Genomic DNA, 13,448 nt, shown 5'->3' with positions numbered 1-13,448 from the left:
TGAGATAATAAATGTTTGTTTCAAACTTCTAAGTTTTAAGGTTAATTTTTTACATGGCAATAGATAACTAATACACCAGGAACAAACGAGGTAGTACTATATCCTGGCCTGGAATTTGTCCTAAAGTTGCCTTGGGCTAGTTACTTAACCTGTGAAGGCGGCAGTTCCTTATCTTCAAGATGGGCAGAGCCTTCCCTGCCTCACAAATTAACTGTGGTATCTGCATGGAAGATCTACTCATTGACAAAAACAACAGGCTTGCTAGGAATTCAACAGAAAACTTGAACAGATTCAAACCTGCTTACCAATATCTTCAAGGAAGAATTTCAGGGAATTTTTCATATTTCTATTTCCTTATACCAAAAATATTTATAATTAGTAAAAATAAAGGACACACTCAACATCGGGTAAAAATCACGTTTTCCTTTAATTGACTACTTAATTCACACCGTTTCGTCTCTTGGTTGCTACTTTGGTAACAATTAAGTCCCCACCTCAAGAACATTGCATTCTGAACGGGCTGACACAGAGCCAGTATGAACACAGGCCCCAAACCAGGGCTTTTGGAATAACTAGAACAGCAGAACCAGCCTTTCTCTTCACTCAGAAAGGGATATTGAATCAGAGGGTCTAAAGCTCCAATTTCCAAACACAGAAAACCTGGAGCTCAACGTAAAAATGGAAACCAAAATGCATCAGAAATGAAATATTGCACCTCCTCATATACTCAAGGTCAAGATGGCTCGTGAGAAGTATGTTATCTGATCAGCTGACTTGTTGTGTTAGGAATGGCCCCACTCCAGCAACTCTAAAGGAAGCTGTTTTTGTTTCTATTTCATTTCCCAGAGGGGTATAAAAATCTACTAAAAGGAATATAATCAATCAGAATAAATCAGCTCACTCACAAGACACTCCCAGATAATGATTTTTGGTTGCTGAACACAGTCAGCACATTATTTCAAAGTGGCAAAATTCAGGATAATTTGAAAAGAGAATTCAAAAATGACAGCTACATTTGCTGATAGGTTTATGTGAGACACACATACATTTTTTTTCCAGTGTATATGTCAAAGGACCAAGATCCCTGATCATCAAAATAAGTTATTTTGTACATTATAGTGCACAGAACAACAGAGGGAAAGACACTTTTTCAGAGAATGACCAAAAGGCATTTTGCAAAAGGTTCGTATCACTCTGAAGCATAAGGACTGGAGCCCAGTGCCTTGTGGCCTTCATTAGCTTGACCCCTCTTCTTCTTTGGTTGCAGTGGCCTCAGTGGCAGCTGTCTCTTCTAAACGTTCTGCTGGCTTCTTCTCTTCCTCTTCCTCCTCGTCCTCCTGGGGATAGAGGTCGGGATATTTCTGCATGCATTCCTGCATGGCCCGGAACTGGTCTACACAGTCTGACCCCTTGATATCCTGTGTGCTATAGTGGAAGCAGGAAAAGGCTGACTTGAACTGTTCCCCGCAGGGGCCACTGGCCATTCCCCCAAGGCACGGGCAGTTCCAGTTAATGTCTCCATTTGGCAGGATCAATCCTAGAATGGGAAAATGTGAGACAGGCTCTCGAAGGTTTCTGAAAAAGCAAAACCAAGTCCAGTCCTCAAAAGATACTTGGGAAGTACAGAACAGCAGGAAATACTGACTGGTAGGCCCTTGCCTGTGGACCTACCTCTATATTTGGATTAGGCTCAAATGCCTGTGCAAATGCAGCATCCCTTGGCTTGGCTGGAGAGAAGCCACCAATGGCAACTTTCTCCATGCACTACCCTGATCTATATTTTCAGCCGCCTCCCAGTGCAATGGCTCTGGCTGTGCTAAACATTGTAAAGCACTTAATCTGAAGAAGAAACCACCACTGGGTTGGTGAGCAAGAAGCTTTAAGGAGCTGAAGTACTGACCTCCTTCTTTCACCCTCTGCTCAGCTCCTGCTCAAATGATCAGAACCAGAACACCCCTGCCTCCAAAAAAGACACCTTGCCCCCTCAAGCCCCTCTGGCTCTGCAGATGCTCTCAGAAGCTCAGTGTGAATACTGGTCAAGAGGAGGCTGAGCCTTCTGCATTGGCAGGGAGCTACCCAAGGCATGCTGTACGAGGAAAAAGCTAATGGCACACCAGATGGTGTATTCTAGTTTTATAACAATGAAAAACCTAGAAGGATGTTAACCATACTGACCAACTGTTAAATAGCACGTGTGCTTCAGGGAAAGGGGGCCACTACAGACTGAATTCAGTTGCAATATTCTACAGGGCCCCTTACTTTTGAAATTTACACTTTCTTTGATCCTTACTCACATCTAAATAGTATTTCCTGGTTTTCTAAAAAGCTTTCAAGATGACGGCTTCATTTCCAGCTTTGTAACAGACAGGGAAATAGGATTCATATGAAAGTTTCTTAACATGAGTTTTTTACAGGACTGAGAGCACTCTGTAAGATTCTAAGATGCCCAGTGAAGTGACAAAATTTTTCGCTCTAACCAAATACCGAGGCGTGGTCCTCTGAGTTAGTGTCCAAAGTCCTAGGCCTAGGCTGAGCCCCACCTCTTTGTTCTAGCTCAGGAAACTTCAATGACCAACAGATCTGCTGCTGCAGTTGCTTACTGGTAAACTGGGCTACCAGTGGAGATGTCAGTGGTTACCGCAACCCCAGCAGGCAGGTCACCACTAGACCATCACTAGCTGCAGGGCATGCTCTCAAGTACCGAACTATATGTAGCAAAACACATACTCCTTCTGAAAACCTTCTTCAGCATGTACTACAAATCCCAGTTCGCACAGGAGATTTTGTGGTTCAGTGGGGTCTAAATCAGGACTACAGCCAGGGCCCAAAGGATTCCCAGAGCCCAAGCTGTCTCCCTCACATTGTACCACCTCTCCCTATGCAGGCCAACAGGTGCCAGAAACCTACGGGTTCCCCTCAGAGATACTGTGGGTTAGCCTCCAGACACAATAAAGCTAGTAGCACATAAAGCACATCACATTATGTTCTTGGTTTCCCGGCGCATATGAAAGCTGTGTTTGCACCACCCTGTATTCAGGGCATAATAGCATTATGTATAAAAAACAATGTATATACATTAATTGAAAATACTTTATTGCTAAAGAATGTTAACCATCATCTGAGCTTTCAGAGAGTTGTAAATTTTTGCTGGTGGAAGGCCTTGCCATGATGTTGATGGCTGCTGACTGATTTGGGTTGTGGTTCTGGCAATTCTTAAGGTAAGACAACAATGAAATTTGCCGCATCGGCCTCTTCCTTTCGAATTTCTCTGTAGCATGTGATGCTGTTTGATAGCATTTTACCGGAACAGAGCTTCTTTCAAATTGAAATCAATCCTCTCAAACCCTGCTGTGGTTTTATTCTAAATCTTTTGTTGTCATTTCAATGATCATAGCATCTCTACTAGGCGTAGATTACTTCTCAAGAAACCACTTTCTTTGCTTAGCAATCAAAAATAACCTCTGATCCGATAAAGCTTCTTTTTTTTTAATTGAAGTGTAATTAACTTACAGTACTATATTAATTTCATGTGTATGATATATAATTCATATACCCTTCTCGGTGCTCATCAAGATAACTGTACTCTTAATCCCCCTCCCAGTTCACTCCCCCAATCCTGCAACCATCAGTGAAAGCTTGATCATGATATCAAAGCAGTTCAGTCACGCCCTCAGGCTCCACTTTTTTTTTTTTCTAAGATTTTATTTATCTGACAGAGAGAGAGGTTACAAGTAGGCAGAGAGAGAGGGGGAAGCAGGCTTCCTGCTGAGCAGAGAGCCCAATACAGTGTCCAATCCCAGGGCCATGAGATCATGACCTGAGCTGAAGGCAGAGGCTTGACCTACTGAGCCACCCAGGTGCCCCTTCAGTCTCCACTTCTAATCCTAGTTCTCTTGCTATTTCCACCACATCTGCAGTTACTTCCCTCCCTGAAGTCCTGAACCCCTTAAAGTCCTCCACAAGGCTTGTAATCTGGTTCTTCCAAATTCCTCTTCATGGTGATATTTTGACCTCTTCCCATTAGTCACACATGTTCTTTATGACATCTAGAACGGTAAATCCTTTCCCGAAGGTTTCCATTGACTTTGCCCAGATCCAATGGAGGAATCACTGTCTAACAACAGCTATAGCCTTACGAAATATACTTCTTAAATAGTAAGACTTGATATCAAAGTGACTCCTTGATCTATGGAATGCAGAATGGATGTTGTGGTAGCAGGCATGAAAAGAACAATCTTGTACATCTCCACCAATGCTCTTGGAGGACCAGGTGCACTGTCAATGAGCAGTAGTATTTTGAAAGGAATCTTTCTTTTCTGAGCAGTAGGTCTCAACAGTGGGTTTAAAATATTCAGTAAACTACACTGTAAACAGATGTGCTATTATCCAGGCCCATCCTCAAGGCCCTAAGGATTTTTGGAATGGTAAGTGAGCACTGGCTTCAACTTTAAGTCACCAGTGGGATTAGCCTCTAACAAGAGAGTCAGTAAGCCCTTTGAAGCTCTGAAGCCAGGCACTGACTTCTCTCTGGCTATGAAAGTCCTCATTGGCATCTTCTTCTACTACAAGGCTGTTTCATCTGCACTGGAAATCTGTCGTTTAGGGCGGCAACCTTCATTCGTGATCTCAGTGAGATCTGGGCGACGCGCTGCAGCTTCTGCACCAACACTGGCTGCTTCACTTGCTCTTTTCTGTCACGGAGACAGCTTCTCTCCTTCACCCTCGTGAACCACCTCTGCCAGCTTCACACTTCTCTTTTGCAGCTTCCGCACCTCACTCAGCCTTCACAGAATGGCGGGGAGAGGGCCTTGCTCTCCATGAGGCTCTGGCTAAGGGGATGCTGTGGCTGGTGTTATCTTCTCTCCAGACCACTGAGACCTTCTCCATATCAGTGATGAGGTTGTCGGCTTCCTTACCATTTGTATTCACTGGAGGAGCACTTTTCATTTCCTTCGAGAACTTTTCCTTTGCCTTCACAACTTGGCTAACTGTTCAGTGCAACAGGCCTAGCCTTCTGCCCATCTTGGCTCCTGACAGGCCTTCTTCACTGAGCTCAATGACTTCTAACTTTTGGTGAGAATGGAGAGACTGCAAACTCCCCCTTTCACCTGAACACTTAGAGGCCACAGCCAGGCTGTTAACTGGCCTAATCTCGGTATTGTGTCAGGGAACGGGGAGACCCGAGGAGAGGGAGAGAGACAAGGAAGAGCCAGTCTTGGAGCAGTCAGAACTCACACAATATTTACTGATTAAATTTCCTGGCTTATGGCACCCAAAACAGTTATAAGTAACAGCAAAGATCACCAATCACAGATCACCATAAAATTTATAATAATAACAAAGTTAGAAATACTGCAAGAATTACCAAAATGTGACAGAGACATGAAGTGAACAAATGCTGTTGAAAAAAATGGCACCAACAGGGCTTCGAGCATGGTCCTAACAAACCTTCAATTTGTAAAAAGCACGGTATCTGCAAAAGTGATAAAACAAGGCCTATATACAAACACTGCCCTCGGAAGGCTCGAGACCTGGAAACCTGCACAACCAATTTCCAAATGAAATACTAACTTTTTAAAGTACCAGCCCAGGTCTGCAGGAGTCTATGCTTCGTCATTTCTCAGGGGAAGGCATGCTAGAATGAGGTCACTTCTCCCAGAGGGCGCTTAGGCAGCCAATCTGCATTTCAAGGACAAAATGTAAAAATACACAGACATCAAGATGTCAAATTAAGCCCAGATGCTGCAGGTTTGGAACATACAATCAAAAGCCTGCAGTTCTAGTCCCTGCCACTAACTTTCTTGACCAGTCCCCACTTCCTCCTGGGCCCTCAGTTTTCCCCCAGACCAGGAGATCTTTAAGGCCCTCCTCTAGCCTTTTTGAGTGTGTGCAAATTCCTTCTGCCGCCTTTCTCGTGGAACTCTAACAGCACGAAGTGCTATCTTAGCCACAGAGCTGGGTGCTTGAATGCAGGCGGCCGGCAGGAACCGGGGGCCTACTTAGTCTGCTAGGTGGTTCTGCCACTGATGGCTCAAACCCAGGTCCCAGAGCTCTCTGTTGTATAAGTTTTTTGGTTAAATCATTCATTAGAAGGGGCTGCAAAGGCATATACCTCTACGGTCCAAGCAGATCGATTATAAATGACAGAATGAGTAGCACGGAAAACAGCAGGGATGGTAAGTCCTGGCAGGAATGGAAGCGGAATGCACAGGCTCAGCAGAGACATAGACAATTTTTAAAATGCCATGAGGCAAACAAAACATGGTGTGATTGGTTCTGTAGGCCCCACAAAATGTGCTTAACTAATACAGACCTCAAGAAAGGCAGAGCACTGGAACTGACAGGCGACTTATTTCCAGAGCACTGGAACTAACAGACCGAGTGCTGACTGAAGGTCACTTCCATAGCTGCCTTTCTTTTAAAACACCTTTACCTCCCACCATTCCCAAAGGGGTGCTCAACATGCTGCCTTGGCTCGACTACTCTCAACCCCAAGAGCAGTAAGCCATTCTCCCTGAAAACATATGCTTCAATTAGCGTCTGAAAAATTCCAACTGGGAGCCTATACCCCATGGGCTGCTGCTGTTACAAGCTCTCTTGACCACAGTTACCACCAGGCAAGCACTGGAAGGGTCACTAATTATCATCACAGGTGTCAGAAATGGCTTTAGATTGGTCAACTGAGTACTGTTTATGATACAGACTGTATATAAACCCTGCACACACACACACTGGTCAGCCTTACGCACATGGGGGAAGTTCCAGTGAGCCCAGTGGTCTAAAGCATTCGGAATGGCATCCTAAGCCCAAAAGACTACTTACCATTACTAAGTTGTATGCAACAGTTCCGTCTAAGTGAGCTGGATCCTGCCACTGGAAAACTGTCCCTCAGTCCTGAATGAGCTTTTGTGCAGGGTCCTTCCTGGAGCCCCAGTGAAAAGACAGCTGACCTCACCACCTCATAGAACATGGGGTAGAGCTCTTCCGGGCCTGCTTGCTAACGGTCTGTAGATGTGGCAGAATCCCGTCTGGCAGCTTGACTGAGCAGGAGGATCCTTGTCCCCTTAAAGTGCCTGCCAGACCAGATTCCATGACCACCCCCACAACCCCTGCCTAAACCTTCATGGTCAGGAAGCAGCCAACCAGCTTCAGTCTGTGTAAAACCTCAAAAGAGAAAGAGGCAGAAGCCCTCAGTTCAGAAGAAACTTAAGTTCTGGCCTAACAGCCAGGGAGTGCAAAAGCATGAGGGCTGGAAAGCACTCAGCCAGCCCCTGATACCTGGGAAAGCTGGCTAAGCTCCTCGTTCTTGGGAGATAGTCCATGGCTAGGAAGGACACCTGAAAAACCTGACCTTGGCCAGAATAAAATGGGAAAACAATTCTGGACATTTTCCCCCAGGAAGGGTCCGTGGGTCCCCAGCAGGCCCGTGTCGCTCACCATGCTCCTCATACGGATCACTGGGATCATCAGCCACCAGCTCTGCATTGCTTGGAGTTTCATGGTCCTCTTTGGTCACAAAGATGATTCGATCCTTCCCTAGTGTTTGGAGAACAGAGAAAGATACATTTTGCTCAAGAGCAGCCAAACAGCCCCAAACCCAAAAGCAGCACAAAAACCAAGTTTTAAGACTGTCCTATGCCAAACCCCCAAGTGAGGTGACCATCAGACTGTCCTTCCTGGGCTGCATCACTGAGTCTGTGTGATGGTCTAGCAGCCACTTCTACTGAGTGCTGCAACTGGAACAAAAACTTGACCAAGGTCATGGGTGAGGGAGAAGATGCCATATGCACCCTCCAAGTAGGAGCCAACATGCCCAATCCAATGAAATGCAGCTGCTTCAATCCCCAGATGTGCTGATGGCAGAGAGATGCAACAACTTCTTTCTTCCTCCCATCAAGAAAGGGCCAGTCCCGTCTCAGAATTCCTATGGCGCTTGGACTATCAACTGGCTGGAAATGTCAAGGCAGGCCCCTCTGCCATCTGCCACCCTCCCAGCTCTCTCCCCTGCACCTTCCAGCCATCGACACTCTCTCACCATCCTAAAACCTGTGCACACCAGCTCACCACACAGCAGGTGTCTGTCTGATATTCCTGTTGTGGTCAGAAGCACTTTGTCTTCGGCACCCTACATACTGCATGTCATCGGTTTCCCCTGCAGTCCCTGAGGCCAGCCCCTCTCTGGGTCTTGTATGTCAGCTAGCTCCTGCCATCCCATCACTACCCTGACAGGAGCCAGCAGGGCCCCATACTAAAGTGGTGAGCCTAAGGCTCTGGAAGTGACGAACCTGAGCTCACACTGGGCTGGAACGTAAACCCAGCTCCGTGTGTCTCCAAAGGCCATGCTGTGGAGATCCTTGACTCAGACCCACACTGCCCCTACCACCCCCAAGACACACAAGAATAAAAGCAATAGCTAACACAGCATACTTAGCATGACTCAGACACTGTCCTGAGAGCTTCATGTGCTTGGAGCAGGAATGAATGTTTTATACAATAAGCCCCAAGACGCTGAGAATCAAGAGAATGTTTGCTGAATGAATGAATAGGAGCTTTCTTCTAAGCTACTGGGTACCCACCTGGTGAAGGGCAAGGACATATGCAACAACCCTACTGACCACCCATTCTCACCCAGGAGATGTGGGACAATGGGACCTCATCTGGAAGGAGATGGGAAGTGCCTGGCATTTAAGAAGACTTCTCCAGGTCCCATCCAGATTGGCCCTTGGACAGGGCCCTCATCAGTGGCGTAGAGTGAGTTAGCTACAATGGGGGCAGAGGCTAGGCCTGCGGAAGTGTGGCTCTTTGGGAGCTGCTAGCAATTTCTATGATTATTTCAGTTGTTCTACCTTTATATTTAGGGAAGTTCAGTCATAGGCTTGTTAAGAGAAAACAAGGGAAAACGGTTGGCCCCCACCAAGCCTGGAGTACTTATGGAACAGGCTTGAGGCAAGTACAGGGCTAAAAGCAGAGCAATCTCCAGAGAAGACAGTTCTGGGGACAGAGGGAAGGCACCCTTCTCATGCCTCCACAGGGTCTCCCACATGGGGTAACAAACAGTAAGGACAGCTAACCATTGGCATGCTTGGGGACAGGCCTCCAGCCCACCTGCAGTTCTGCCATCCTGTGACTAACTCCTTCCTGCTTGTCAAACTAGGTCTCCCTCCATGCGCCAAACTGCAGTCCTGTCCCTGACTGTGAACTCCAAGGCTGGGTTCCTCAATTCCTCTATCTGGCCAAGGCCACTCAGCTGGTTAAGTGTCCAAGAAGAACTAGGGCCCATCTGCCTGCTGTTCGTGCCAAAGCACAATGCAGCCCCTCTGGGTCTTTGACTGAGGTTTGGTGTCCTCATCAGCACCGGTGTTCTGTCATTACCTGAGCAAAAATAGCTTCATCCGGACCATTCTTCGGATTTGCCTTGAGAGCAAAGTCCTGCATCTTGCTGCTCTTTGCCTCTTTCACCCATTTTTTTAATTTACTGGATGTTTACCTACACATTCTAAATTAAGCTGAAGTTTATCGATACCTTTAGTTGATAATGGTGGCTTCACCTAAGTCTTAGAGGCTTCACAGACTGTGCGGGGAATGGTCCTGCTGAGCTGTCTGGCAGAGAAAGTAAGGATTCCAAGCCTCCCTGAGTGGCACTTTTCCTACCCTGTCTTGGTCCATTCAGGCTACTATAACAAAATACCACCACCAGGGTAGTTCCTAAAGAACAGAAAGTTATTGCTTACAATTCTGGAGGCTGTCAAGTCTAAGATCGAGAACCCAACATGGTCACCTTCTGGTGAGGGCCCCTTCCTACGTCACAGCAGCTGCCTTCCCTTGCGTCCTCACAGGGTGAAAGGGGCTGGAGATCTCTCCAGAGCTTCTTTTCTAAGGGCATTCATCCCATACGTGAAAGTTCCACCCTCATTCCCTAAGCACCTCCCAAAAGCCCCTTCTACTAATACTACCACCCTTGGAGGTTTGGATTTCAACCTATGAAACTGGAGGGACACATTCATTATCATCCAACTTGGGGGAGAGGATTCCCTGGGTGATCTGACTGGTTTCTAAGCAGGGATCTGTCTTTGCATCCCCAATCCTGATATCCAGGTGGAGCTCCTTTTGTTTCATGGACAAGTAACAGTAAAGGCCAGAAACCATCTGTAGAAAGAACAGAAGCATAGCTCTGAGGCTGAGATGGAAGCCCAGCTTTGAGGGTCTGGCTCAGTGGCACTGATATCACAGAGTTTTAGACCTAGAGTTCAAATCTGAAAATAAGCACATAACAGCTGTGATCTCAGGCACCTTCTTGTGGCCTTAGGAAACAGGTCCCCCAGCAGCTCAGCATCTCTGAACCTAGTAAGGGTCAGGAATCAGGGGCCCCGGGGCCCACTCTGAAAGCAGGACTTAAGGGTGAAGCTGAGAACAGAAAGCCTGATTAAACAGTTGGATACCAAGACACCCCCAATTCAGTATTTTTACTCTCTGTACACCATCCTTAACTCCTTTCAACCTTCATCATCAAATCTGGTTGGCTCTACCTTCAAAAACAGCCAGAAAGATCTGCATCCCTCACTACGAAGACCCTATCTCCCACTACTTGCTCCATCCATTCCCACAACTCGTTGCTTTTACTGGACACACTGGGGGCACACCTACCTCTAGGCCTGAGCCCAGGCTGTCTTCACATCCAGGAGCACCCTCCAGATCCACAGTCACCCTCTCCCTGCCTTCATACCTCCTGCTCAGATGCCTCCCTCTCCAACCACTCTCCATCTCCCTTGGTCTGCCTTTTCTCCAAAGCACTTTTCCTCATCTAACATATTATTATATATTTGCTGACTCCCTGTTTCCCCCACTGAAAGATCAGCTCTTCTGGGGCAAGAATTTCTCTATACCATTCATTGCAGTATTGCCAGAGCCTAGAACAGTGTCCAGAACATGGTGGGTAATCAAAATTTGTAGAACAAATGAAACGAGAAAACAAAATGAAGACCTTAGCAGAGAACAGGGACACAGAATGGTTCTTACCATTAAGTAGACTACAAACAAAACAAAACAACTTTGGATACGTAGTCTCATTTCCCCTAGAAATGGGAATAGGAACATACAGAGCATCTTGACATGTCAAAATCTTCAGCAGATCCAACCCAGATGGAGCGCCCATCTCTTCCCCAATGCCACAAAGTAGACGATGGTACCTGCACTCACCAGCACCTGCTCAGGGGCTGGCATACCACAGGTGCTCAATAAATGTCTGCTGAGGAACCAGAGAAGGCAGACAGCCACAGAAAAGAGGAAACTAAAGAAAAGAATGGTGTGGCACCAATACATCCAAGTGTGGGTGGTCTAAGGCCAGGGAGCAAGGCTGAGTCTACGCCATGGAACACCTAGGATGCCAAAACGTTTAACCTGAAAGCTGGGTGGTGGCGGGGGCCGGAGGGGGACTCTTGAAGTAAATTTGCTCAGGCAAGTGACTCATTCAGAATGAAGAGCCAGCCGTGGAAGAGCTGGGGAAATAGAGGTATCAGGCAAAGAAACAACTAAGACACCAGTGTAGCTTGGCACTGACAGGGTAGTTAGAAATCAGGCTGGAGCCAGATCACGCAGGGGCTTTCAATTCTCATCCCCAAACTAAGAGAGGGATCTTTGACCCAGGAAAAGATAAAGTTACATGTTTTGGGTGGCAGATGGAAACCACCTTTCCTTCCCAAATAACCTGAGACTCTTAGATATCCTAACAGGCAAGGGGAAGTGTTATTCATCTGGCACAGCTTCATTATACCTAAAAAGCTCAAAATTATTTGAGTAATTAGAGACATCAGTGAGTATTATGGCTTTATGACCATAAACTAGAACCAAAGAAGCAGTTCTAGAAGCAGCATGAGGTACTGGGAAAAGGCTTGAAATTTTGGATTGAGCTATTCTCCTAATTGGGTATATGACCTCAGGTAGGTCTTCCACGTCTCTGGTCTTCAGATTCCCTGAATTAAACTGAGGGAATCAGACTGACTATTCCCTAAAGAATTTCTGGGTGAGTTCCAACTCTTTGTAGTTTTATATTCTCATGTGTCCACCATAACTGCCAGGCACAGAGAAGATGCCCCTGAGTACCTTGTTAAATGAATGAAGACCAACTTTTCATTGTACCATTGGAAACTGGGGCCTAGAAGGGTTAGGTGGCAGCTCAGGGCCAAAAAGCCAGTGAATGGCAGTGTGTGGGGAGGCCCTTGTACTCCAGCCAAGAGACTCCTGGGTTCTTCAGTAGAGGTAAGAACAGATGAAGCAAAGAGAAAATAGGTGGAGATGGGCACTTCGTTGGAAAGGTGGGGGATTCCCAGAAGAGAGCTCCCTGGAATCCAGCGGGCCCCAGACTGAATGGTGCAGTTTCTGTGATCAGACTGATGAATCCCAGCTCCAGGATATTCGGGGTCAAGTGCCTTAGGCCAGCCATCTCTGTGTCTTAGGGTCCACTCTTTGATAAAATGCAGGTAAAAGAGCCTCGCTTATAATTATTAAAATCGCCGCGAGCTCAATGAGGTAAGCCATATAAAGACTCTTGATCAAGTGCCTGGTACGTAGTAGGGGCTCAATAAATGTCCACGTGGGTGGCATTTTTACACTCCAGAACAGCCCCTAACCCCTGTGGCAACTTTTCAGGAGGGACAGTTAAAAAGCGAGTACAAATGCAAACGCGTGGTGGGTGGTAAGAGCGACAGTAAAAAGGAAAAAAATCCCAGTTACGAGCCAGAGGAAGCGTGCTCAGCACTTCCTGTGCCCCCCTGGCCTAGTTTACTAAATCTCCCACGTGCCGGTCCTTCTGAGGTCCGGGCTCCAGTCTCACAGTGACCTTGGACCAGCCTCGTCCGTCCCAGTCTCGGCTTTCTCATCTGCAAAACGGACGTGGCGACCCCACTGCCCAGCCCTCCCAAGGGTCCCGAAGAAGGTACCCTGGGCCGCGCCTGCAGTGCCCCCGGGGACCGGGGCCTAAGTGTCCCGGGGGTGGCAAAACCGCATGTCCCTTGCAGGCCCTCGTAGGCCGGTCTCCATGGCAGCCCGCCCTGCCTACCTTCCTGCCGGCAGTAGGCCATGGCTGCAGCCCCGGCACTCAGACCTCGCAGCGACAGCGGTGGTGGCAGCACAGGCGGCGGCGGGCTCACGCTGTGATCTCTTCTCGGGCAGGGCAGACGGCTCCGAGGCCCACGCGGAAACCCCCCTCCAGGACTGCCCGCCGCGCGCCTGCCTCTGCGACCTCCCAACCCCAGCCCGGCCCCAAACAGCCGGGAACTACGTTTCCCAAGAAGCCGAGCGCTGCTAGGTTTCTCTTCAAGGCCGGAGGAACTACATATCCCGGAATGACTTGCAATGCGCAGGCGCATCAATGAGATACAGCACGTGTTGTAACTCAGTGGTCAAAGCGCCTGCCCCCGGACTACATTTTCCAGGAGGCCCTGCGGCGCGCA

The 13,448-nt window shown here is 47.5% G+C and overlaps 1 protein-coding gene across 1 annotated transcript; it reads right to left on the bottom strand.

Moving 5' to 3' along the window:
- Window positions 1-403: 403 nt before the first annotated feature.
- CHCHD4 (coiled-coil-helix-coiled-coil-helix domain containing 4) lies at window positions 404-13,431 on the bottom strand. The gene is made up of 3 exons (XM_059390402.1): window positions 13,055-13,431; window positions 7,438-7,536; window positions 404-1,537 (listed from the first exon to the last, which is right to left on the bottom strand). Exons 1-3 carry the CDS (start codon window positions 13,362-13,364, stop codon window positions 1,236-1,238), a joined length of 711 nt encoding a protein of 236 aa, XP_059246385.1. The 5' UTR covers window positions 13,365-13,431; the 3' UTR covers window positions 404-1,235.
- Between the last annotated feature and the right edge of the window lie 17 nt (window positions 13,432-13,448).

Source organism: Mustela nigripes, chromosome 2, assembly GCF_022355385.1.
Source record: "Mustela nigripes isolate SB6536 chromosome 2, MUSNIG.SB6536, whole genome shotgun sequence".
Classification (NCBI taxonomy): domain Eukaryota; kingdom Metazoa; phylum Chordata; class Mammalia; order Carnivora; family Mustelidae; genus Mustela; species Mustela nigripes.
The sequence above is the reverse complement of the archived record's forward strand: the minus strand, read 5'-3'. Positions and strand labels throughout refer to the sequence as shown.

Bases quoted from the DNA above. Each gene is read 5' to 3' on its own strand.
- CHCHD4 (XM_059390402.1), bottom strand. From the start codon at position 13,364: ATGCGCCTGCGCATTGCAAGTCATTCCGGGATATGTAGTTCCTCCGGC. The intron at 7,537-13,054 runs GTAGGCAGGGCG...TCCAAACACTAG, and splicing joins GGCCTACTGCCGGCAGGAAG to GGAAGGATCGAATCATCTTT. The intron at 1,538-7,437 runs GTGAGCGACACG...TTCCCATTCTAG, and splicing joins TGATCCGTATGAGGAGCATG to GATTGATCCTGCCAAATGGA.